The 11,014-nt window shown below is 31.6% G+C and overlaps 2 protein-coding genes across 2 annotated transcripts; both read right to left on the bottom strand.

Moving 5' to 3' along the window:
* Positions 1–1,618: 1,618 nt before the first annotated feature.
* LOC119832948 lies at positions 1,619–3,021 on the bottom strand. Its single transcript, XM_038356781.1, has 3 exons — positions 2,811–3,021; positions 2,324–2,516; positions 1,619–2,054 (listed from the first exon to the last, which is right to left on the bottom strand). The coding sequence occupies exons 1-3, from the start codon at positions 2,997–2,999 to the stop codon at positions 1,747–1,749; spliced, it is 690 nt and encodes a 229-aa protein (XP_038212709.1). The 5' UTR covers positions 3,000–3,021; the 3' UTR covers positions 1,619–1,746.
* A 2,551-nt stretch (positions 3,022–5,572) lies between these two features.
* LOC119833057 lies at positions 5,573–7,694 on the bottom strand. Its single transcript, XM_038356929.1, has 3 exons — positions 7,503–7,694; positions 6,825–7,017; positions 5,573–5,971 (listed from the first exon to the last, which is right to left on the bottom strand). Exons 1-3 carry the CDS (start codon positions 7,692–7,694, stop codon positions 5,661–5,663), a joined length of 696 nt encoding a protein of 231 aa, XP_038212857.1. The 3' UTR covers positions 5,573–5,660.
* Positions 7,695–11,014: the final 3,320 nt, after the last annotated feature.

The following is an 11,014-nucleotide window of genomic DNA, read 5'->3' as shown; positions in this document are numbered from 1 at the left end:
GATGGCAATAGTGTTTACGTATACGTTTATTATTATATGCAAACCGTGCTATGACTTATGGAGATTTATGAAGGTCGGTAAATCAAAAAGACGTTAAAGTTTTACAGAGCATATGCAATTAATGTTAATGTTATAAACATCGTAAACAAATTGAATAATAACGCTTTGAAAAAGTAAGTTTAACATAATTTTCCTATATTATAGCTATGGCTGTAATAATAAACTATTACGATAAATAAAATTTTCTAAACTCGTATTGATATCAGCAGTTTCGATATCTCTAGGAACTAAAACATTTACCAGTTCTTGTCGCATTTATCAGTTGCGAACCCATAAATTTCTAACATTAGCTACAGTAAGAATACTATGTTTCTGGAAACATCCAGAACGTGCGTATCGGGGGCTATTACTCTTTCCAAGTTTCCTTTATATGTTTTGATGCCATAAAGATAGGCAGACGCGCACCTACAACTAGTTATCTTTGGTGATCGCGCGCATTTTCTCCCGCCATACAAAATAGAACAGTTGCCTGTAATAAATTTGATAAATATTGTATATACTTTTAAGTGGCAACCAACCAGACTGAGATATGAAAGGGGAAAGTCCGGTTTTGTATTTCTAGGCGGAAGTTCGCTGCTATTAGTGTTAAATGCGTAATTAACTGTCTGTGTGTCTCATCATCACGCTTTATCAAATGAACCGATTTTTATGAAATTTCTGGAATTCTCACGAAAACATGAACTATGCATGGAAAACCCCGGAAATTGTTTATCGTTTCCCAAGACAACGTGGAGGAAAGCTAGCATGCTATATTCTGTCGCAACAGTCGTGCTTATCATTTAAATTCCTTTTTTAAAACACCAAATATGCGATAAACATGCTTCATATACATATATTAATTAGTGTACATGTTGCTGATAGGTGGTAAAGTTGATTCAGTATACGATCACGATCTATTTCCTGAATATCATAAGCCTCTAATATAATAAGCCTCTGTTAGCGATATTTTTTTAGATATATTTGTTGATTTTCGCACGAGTAGTCCTTTTATTTAAAATCCCGATATCTTTGGTAATAGATACTTAATCTTTTTAATAATATATTTCATATTTGTTATTAAGCAGGCAAATGTTTTATCTTTATTTTTAGATTGTTCTGCCTTATACTTTGTATAAGGCATAGAGAATAGAGAATAGGTATGGGTTTTTTATAGGATATCATATTTTTATCCTTTTCTTGATTGTATCATAATTTTTGAAATAAGTAATACCAAAAGATACAATATCTTGTCGCATTTAGTGATAGATAAATGTTATATAACACAAAATACCATACGTGCTGAAACAATTGAAAATATTTATCGCTAATCTTGTATCAGCATTTGATAATAAAATGCCGTTTATTTCCTCGACTCCTTAAACTGACTTTTTAGATTTTATGTTGATTCATTACATGATAAATTTTAAACACTGTAATAATAGGCCCATATGTACACTGACATAACATTGAAAAATACTGGAAAGAATTTGTTAATCTGATTTGTGATAATTATAACACGGAAATAGGTACTGAAAATACACAATGAAATCTATAAATCTTATTATTTATTTACGTAGGAACACTGGACATTATTGTAAAAACAACCATCATTTATAACAAATTTAGCACACGTTCGATATTCGTTATTTTATTCACATGCGAAATATTTTAGGAGCTTTGAGATTCCGTAGTGTTCTCACTTTTAAATCACTTCTTTATGAAACGCACGGTCTTCTTGAAGCAGTTTACGAAGGGCGCTATGACAATGATAACGGTGAAGATTGCTATGAATGCTATGAGAGTGTCGGCAAATGCTTGACCGGTCCACATCCTGAAGAAGTTCTTGTCAATGCCATAGCACAAGCAAATAGACGCGCATATGAAGGCAACGGAACCGAACAAAATGTGAGTGATCTTTGAGATGTTTCCTGGACAGAAGGCCCTCCATTCAAAGGCGTAAAGCGAAGTGACACCATTCACAAGGCTCACAGTTGTAAACACCATGGCTGCTAAACCTGTAATTTAAATATAGACGAAAAAACTTAATTATCTTTGTAAATAGATTTTATTTAATTTGTCATGATATGACGTGTCCAACGAGGTGAACTGTGTTAATCGATTATTAATTACATTTTGTTACAAAATAAATGTAGTTCAGTAGGACAATTCTTTTAGGAAAATACTGTTGGTATACATTATTATCTATCTTTTAAAGTTTCTTAGACATGTTATTTATGGTTGCGTTTAGCAGGAGGCTACTACATATGCTCGTATGCAAGCTTACCAAATTGTCCGTGTAGAGTATTAAAGTTTTGGTTCTTGTCAAGCATTTTGATAATACTGCCGGCGATGGCCAAAGCTGATCCAGATATTTGCAAAATGGTGTGGGCCCTGCGCTTGTCTCGGAATGTCAGAACCTTGGACCACGCGTTCTCAGGGGACAGCATTAAGATGGCTTGGGCCATAAGGAGTTGGTACTGTAATTATAGAATAACATGTTATAAGTTAAATTCAATAAAGTTAGGTTCAAATATATATTTTACAGAATCTTAATCCAAAAAATAACTTGTTATTTATATTGTTTTAGAAACTGTCATCAGAAAGTTTAATCAAGCTTCTGTTTAAGAGCCCTTTTCACGAATCACATTTATAAGATATCACCAAAATTTTTTCTTTCAATTTTCAAGTCACTATGCTGGTTATTGTATTACATGAAATAATAGGTAATGTCACTATCAAAGGTTTCCTTTTAAATTGTATAATGTACTTACCCCTATTGCACATAGCACTATGTGTATCGCAGTCGCTCCCAGAGGTAATCCATTAGAGAAGGAAAAATGTAAACAAGTACCCACAACAATGCCTATTAACAAATGCACCAAAAGATTAGAGCATGTTTGAAATATTTTCAAAGCATATGATCCTCCAGTTTCAGTAATTGCTTCGGGGTCGGCGTTCATTTTCGGCGATGTGTTATCTCACCACGCGTTGTTAAAGAAGTGGCGTCTAGAACGTTATTTTGTTTTATTTATGCGATTTTAGTAGATAATCGATGATGATTTCCTTATCGATAACAAATACAAAATACTGATATTGTTTTATGGAATGTTCATATGATACGGTTTTTGTGAGGCCGTAGTTATTACGCGGCTGTGTTATGTGAAATCTGTTTGTAATTAAGAAGTCTTAATATGCCGAATAATTTAATGTAACATCGTGGACAAACATGGATAATCTACGTAAGGAAACGTAGAATAAAAAAAGCAACAGGTATTATTATTAGTCCTTTCAAACATCGTTTTTAACTTGTAATCTTATTCATTCATCATTGTTAGGGATATAGTTATTCTTGTTTCATGATAAAATTAATTATAATTATGTAGGTATATTAATACAACTAGCTTTTCGCCCACGGCTTTACCCGCGAAGTCGCAGCAAAGATAGTCCCGGGGTTTTCCTCGCATGATCCCGTTCCCGTGGGATTTCCGGGATAAAAACTAATCTATCTCTGCACAAATTTTCAGCCAAATCGGTAAATCAGTTCTTGAGTTATAAATAGTGTTACTAACACCACTTTCTATTATATATATAGATATTTACTTCCTTTCAGTCTTAATAAGATGAAATGCCTGATAATTCTAGTATAAGATAAATTCTCACAGAGTTATTTTTATTCGATTCTTAAACGCTCTGCGATTGCACCGACAGGGGAAATTGCTGTGATGTATATACACGATTATCAATTAACTTCTTGGTATCGTGATGAACGCATTAAACAGCCCCGTATTTATTATCTAGGTGGTCTAGCAGATTTTAGACCGGTTTTTGAGCTAATTGCATTAAAGGAAATGCCGTCGAGTTTAAATTGATTGTGGACACAAAGCACTGCAATATTAGATTGACACGCGATTTAGTCATTATCATGTTATTCGAAAATTCATTACTATTTCGTAATATTTTGAAACAATAATTGGCTATTTTTTGTTTTATCTATTAACATGCTAATCTAACAGATCTGGTACCGTCTAAATGATTCCTGTAAGTTCCTGTATAAATAGGTATGAGTAAACAGTATGTTTATAATATGTATAGAATAATCTTTGATAGATACGTTAAACTCTTATTCATTCGAAGCAGAAGAAATGGAAAATGTTTCTGAATAATAAATACTTCAGATCACAGTCTTTAATTTGGAAAGGACAGCAGCTTTTCGAAATTGTGATGATACTTTCAGAGATACTTTACGAATAGATAACTAAATGAACATAATATTTTTAAACCGTAATAAATATAGGAAACGTGCTATTTTCCCCTTCACAGTGATTTGTCATGGGTGTTAGCTAATGAAAAAGGTAGATACGTAATAAATATGTAAATATTACTTCAAGAGGTGGATTATATAGTGTTAACTAAACGTTACGTGTTTTTAAGGGAATTTGTACGTACTTACATTATATTATAGCTGTTAGTAGATAATAACATACTTAATATATACTTAAGTAGTTGGTAGGTATAGTTTGCATAATTAATATTTGTTTTTTATACTAGAAGGAATAACATTTTCTGTAGTGGATTGTTGCCTTTTAGTTCGTTTACATATCTCTGAAAATCATCATTCAACTAAAGGCTTATTGCCTAAAACGTATAACTAAATACAACAGCAAAAAAGTACGTAAAAGTAAGTAAAATAAGGTATTTATATAAACAACTAAAATATATCAGCAATATATATTAAATACTCTCAGATATCGAATCCATATCAACATAGTATATTCTATTTATTTCTATTAATCTTTGTGCGCATTTTTTCGTAATGAATCACTTTTAGATTATACATGAAATCTGATAATATCATATAATTGGTCTTATAATTATAATACTGGTGGATTCTTGTATCCAACCGATCTATATACAGGGAAATTAAATTGAAACATTACTGTTTTCCTGTGAAAGTCGAAAAAATAACTAATATTTATTTAGTGTACAATTTTATATATTCAAGTTTTACAATAATGTTAAACTAGTAACCTCTTCATAATGAACACTATTGCTATAAATATAAAGATATCAAGCTTTTAATGGTGAGAAAATTTCGCACAAACTAATATGATCTAGCTACTTATAAGTTATACAATTCGAACTGAATTTCTAATTAGTAGTATTGTCAGTGGATGGATTGGCTTTAATTACATTTTTGTTGGTCAGATTCCATACTGTAAAAGTACGAACACATATTCCATTAAATTTCATTCAACAACCTTATAAATAAGAATCTTAATATACTTTACTATATCTTAATCACTAATTCGTTGCTGGAACCAGTGCCTGAATTGATTTCAAAAAAACTTTTTTTACAAAATATATAGTACATACAATGTTACCTCTAATAAATTTACGCACTTAATAGTATTTCAATATAGAATTAAATATATTGATTTATTTAGAACGTCGATTAATAAGATCTTGAGTAACATTAACAGTATGAAATGTTTACTGCTAATATCAGAAGATCTATTTTAATGGAGGAGGTAAATAACCATAATTAGGTTCTTTCGATACCAACATGTGCGAGAATTAAATCCACATGTGCAAAGACTGTTTTCTCGTTTAGGAAATCAATGTTACTTCTTAGCAAAGCGCGAGGTCTTTTTAAAAAAGGTGATCGTAGGATTTATGATGATGATAGTGGTCAAAGCTGCAGTGAAGCCAATAAGGGTGTCTGTCAGTGCATTGTTGCCTGCCCACATTCTAAAGAAGAAAGCATCAAATCCATAGCACAAGCTGGCTGATGCGGCTCCAAAGGCGATTATTCCAAAACAGATGTGAGTTATTTTTGATATGTTCCCAGGACAGAACTTGCGCCACTCGTGTGCATAGAGAGATGTTAGACCATTGACAAGACTCAACGTCGTAAACACAAGGGCTACGAAACCTGAAAATGAGTAGCAGTATGTCTTATACTTCAGACAAGATATGTGGTTTTCGTCAGCGGCTTAACTGTAGCAAAATACCATGTGGTTGATAAAAAGTGGTTTCGATTATGTGTCAGTAATATGAGAGGAATGTGTAATAAATTATTTGTAAGCTTTTGCTCAATCTACTCATCAACATCATCATCATTAGCCCATATACGTTCCCACTACTGGAACACAGGCCTCCTATGAGGGTTCAGACCATAATTCACCACGCAGGCCAGTGCGGGTTGGCAGATGTCACATGTCGTCGAACTTTTGATTCTTGGACATGCCGGTTTCCTCACGATGTTTTCCTTCACCGTTTTAAGCAGTGGTGATGTTATCCACATGTGCAGATAAATTGAAAAATCTATTAATTTCTTGCACGTCCGGTCTCAAACTACGACGTTCTCAACAGTGAGCCACCACTGCTTGCTCAATCTACTAATCTAATAGAATTTCACAAATAGTATTTGAATTGTGATTTAATTGGGGGGCAAAATGATGTATTTAGTATTTTTTATTCTATTGAATTGAGTAGTCTTATGAAAATTGATGTATGGGATTATAATATCGGATTTATATACGAATTGTAGTATTGTAGTGGTCTGGTTTTCGAAAAAACCAATTTATTTTTAATTTAAAGCGTCGAATTTTAAGTTTAAAAGAAAGCAGAGCTGATGTTCCTGGGATCTCGTTCCGATCGTGTTGGGATTAGTTGTCAGTTTTTGAGAGTGAGTACATTTATGATTCATTTTAGTTTATTACATTATATATTAGTGGAGACGTCTGTTTAGGAGAACTTTTATTACATACTGTTTTCCAACTTACCCAATATACCATGTGTACTTGTGAAGTGACTGGTCTTTTCCATCATTACGATTAAAGTTCCTGCGATAGCAAGGGCTGAACCAGTCACTTGCAAAATCGTATGTGCCCTTCGTTTGTCCTTAAACCGTAGTACTGCTGACCATCCATTATCAGCTGATAAACTGAGAATGGCTTCAGCCATTAACAATTGATACTGTAATGCGAGAAACATTTTTATTAAGACTATTTCTCGTTAGATAGGGAGATTCAAAAGGACATATAGAGGGGATGTTATATTGATTGTATTCCCGTAATTTAATGTTTAATGATGGTATTTCATTCGGTGAAAATTGTATTATGCTTGTACAGTTAATTAAACAAAAGAAAAAATATAATAATAAATTATAATAATAAACATTTTATTTGAAACACAGGTGTGATGACGGTTATTAATATTCTGTTAATTATATAATTTCTCGTAAAATGCTAGAAGTATTTGCACACTTAATAGGCTAAGTAAAATAAACATCAGTCGTTATAAGTCATTAAGAGGTAATCAAATGGATTGTTTATTTTTTTCAGTTTACGTTCTGTAACTGTATTCACATAAACATCGCGAATATTGATTATAAACGTTGTTTACTTCAACTTTTCAAGTGGAAATGTTAGTTTCGATTTTGCTTTTATTTGCTTACTTACCCCAACCGCACAAAGAACGACATGTTGCATAATTGGTGACATAGGAAGGCCATTTGAAAAGGAAATTAATATGCAAGCACCGACAACTATACCAATAAGAACATGAGCTATGAGATTTAGCGTTGCCTGAAATATCTTTAGGACATAATCAGCATCCCCATTTTTCACAATACTTTCTGGGTCGACGGTCATTTTGTCTATTTCTAAATCGTGTTACCGCGGCTAATTTTGCGATTGGCTTGATTAATTTCTTATTAATATCAATATAGGAATCGTGTCATCTCAACATTATATCTCTATCTTTAGTGGTTGTATCAAATCTTGAAAAAGAAAAGGTAAAATATAAAAGAATAAATAATATGTACGCAAATAATTTATGCAGTACGATTTATGAATATCGGAACACTTGGTAACAAATAGTAACATATGTACACTTCACTGACTAATTTTTCAATACTGAATAGGTATCCTACTTCTATAAGATTACTGATAAATAAATCCGATATAAAAAATCTCTATTGTTGTCAAATTATCAAGATATTGTATAACATATATTGATAGTATGAGAATTATTTTTGCACATTATTTTCTATGTTTCTTCCATCAAATTCCATGTCCAATCGAAATATTAACAAACTAAAATAATATTCTGTCCGTTTAATCGTTACGCAATTAACTTGCAAACAAAATTATTTCCTATGAAATTGCTTTTGGTTTTTATCCCATTGTCTCTGGAAATAAAAATAGTAACAGAACTTATAAAAATTTTGTAATAAAAACAAAACCAATAAAATATTAAACATAGGTAAAATCACAAGAAAAATGTAATAAATTCCAATGCTGTTATAAATTAGATAAATACTATCAAATCAAATTTTTATTTATCTTTCACGTGTAAAAGATACACGATTCGGATCATTTCATTTGTTTTATCTGTATAATTTGGTCTATGATTTGAATGAAAATAATCATGTTAGATATTAATCGAAATTACAAATGTCGAATTTGTTTATAGTTACGTTTTTTTATTCTTATTTATAGATATTTATTACATAACTTATGAAGATTTATAAATGATGCAAACATAATCTTATTAAAGTTTTAAAATGGTGTTTCAAGGCAAGATCTATAGGGAAATGACATTTAGAATTTATTAATGAAAAATTTAATATAAAGGCTATAATTGCAAATTTTCTTATTTCAAAATTAATTTCAATACAAAAAATACTTTTTTAATTTGCAAAATACTGCACTCTATACAAATTGAGAATGCAACAATATAATTAATAATAAAAATTTCTACAATTTCTTAGTTATCAATATTCATAAGTAGTAGGAGAGAAATGTGTGCAAATAACAATTTATATACAAGAGATCAAGAGAGTTCATTGATGTGATTATTTATTTATATGTTCTTTATCAGCTTTCCGGGAATTTCCTTTTTCCACAGACAAGAAGATCATTTCTAAGGTTATCCAGGTCATCAGATGTACTTATTTCTATCAGTGGACTTGACTTTTTTTAAAGGTCTTAGACATAAAACTGTTAGCTAAAACCAAAAAACTAGCAACTAAAACGAAAAGTTACGACATGGGAATCTTAAACAAAAAAGTCTAAACTCATATAAAAGCGGATATGCGTTTGCTGACATTCCATTACTACGAATAGTAATGGAGGATAACCACCTACCATCAAGTACCATTCCGGCGTATTTATATAAAAAAAAATCATTTTCTACAAAAAAGGTCATCGACCACTCTGGGGCATCTACCGCTCTAAATTCTAAAATGGAACCAAATGACAACAATTTCCTCTGAAATATAAAAATAAGTCACTTATTAGGGTGCATGTGTTTGCTTAATAAATCGCAGAGAGTGGTTTCCTTATCTGTGTGATTACGATTAATAAATGAATAATAGTCATAAAATAATTTTCTGTTCAATTCTAATTAAACGATATCTCAACACTCAATTTATCAAATCTAATAAAGGATTTCATCTAACTAGACAAATGGTGGTCATATTTGTGGTGCGTTTAATTACAGCATTCTATCGGTAGAGGTTTCATTTTAATTTGAGTCAGGTCCGACAGGTTCGATTGAAACGTAGGCTGTGGTTTGCATATTTAAGGGTAACCGTTTTGACCGTAACTAATGGAGTTAAGCCTCTTAGAATAGAAAATAGGCCCATATTATAAACTATCGCGGCTATATTTCAGTCGACTGCACTTGCGTTTCACAATTTTCCTAATTTATTGACGATCTATTACCATGATAAAACCGATTTTAGAGAACTAAGTGGAAGCCCGAATGTAACATATTAAAAACTTTTTTTGTCGATTTTGAAATTTCAAAATAATACCATATTTTAAAGGCTATGTAAGAGTTATGGATATATATAAAAAAAGGAATTAAATAGCTTCAAGAAACGAGGTTCTAAAACATCTGAAGGATAGGATAAATCCATGCACAATCAAACGCGTACGCGTAACCCGCTTATGTGTTTGGCTTGGGGTAGTGCAAATGTTGAAATTGAGATAACTACTAGTGTTGGTTGGGACTTGATGTATGCGTACGTAAATCGCCACCTGGATTTATTACTATGCAATACGTAAATACGTATTGAGGCATTTCAGTGCAATGCCTATAATAATATAACGTGACGTGGCGAAATTGCACCATTTTTTTATTGAAAATTTATGGTTATACATATTCTTCGAAATATCACCTAAGCGTTAGGTCAAGCAAAGCAATGTTAATAAATATTTTTAAAATATACATGGTAATTTTTTATTACCGTCCTCTTTATCAAGTTTACAACTTTTTATTATGCGAAATGTCTTCTTGAAAAAAAAACGATTCTTCGCAGTTTTGAATCTTTATATTAGATGTAATATTGGTTTTTGACAAATGCATTGTACTTTTATCTGCAAAAAAAAGCAATACTAGAAAACTAAATTCATTAATTCTCATTTAACGATTAATAAACGCCAATGGATTTGTACTTACGGTTCATAGAAATTTTTATAATAAACTAGCTGCACCCGGCAAACGCTGTTCTGCCTTACTCTTATCATTTAGGGGTATGAAAAATACATGTTGGCCGATTCTCATCGATACCGGATAAGCACAAAAAATTTCATCAAAATCGGTCAAGCCGTTTCGGAGGAGTATGGCAACGAAAACTGTGACACGAGAATTTTATATATTAGATATACAAGTACAGAAATCATTATTAAGTACATAATTCCATAATGATTTTATAAACTCATAAACTTGTGTGGTTTCTAATAATATATGGACTACCTACATTGCAGGTAATGTTTATTATTATTAACAAAGGTTCCACAAAACGAAGAGGGTTCTCAATTGGACTATTTTTGTCGTTTTGTTGTGGATTACTCTGTGATTTTTCAACTCATTCTTTGTTCTTCGATAGGAAATTCTAATAATTTAGTCACATTTTAGAATCTGGAATGGTCCCATTTTAGAACATGGGACCGCGGACAACCAC

The sequence above is a fragment of the Zerene cesonia genome, chromosome 16 (assembly GCF_012273895.1).
Source record: "Zerene cesonia ecotype Mississippi chromosome 16, Zerene_cesonia_1.1, whole genome shotgun sequence".
Taxonomy (NCBI): Eukaryota; Metazoa; Arthropoda; class Insecta; order Lepidoptera; family Pieridae; genus Zerene; species Zerene cesonia.
This window is presented reverse-complemented; position numbering and strand designations above follow the sequence as displayed.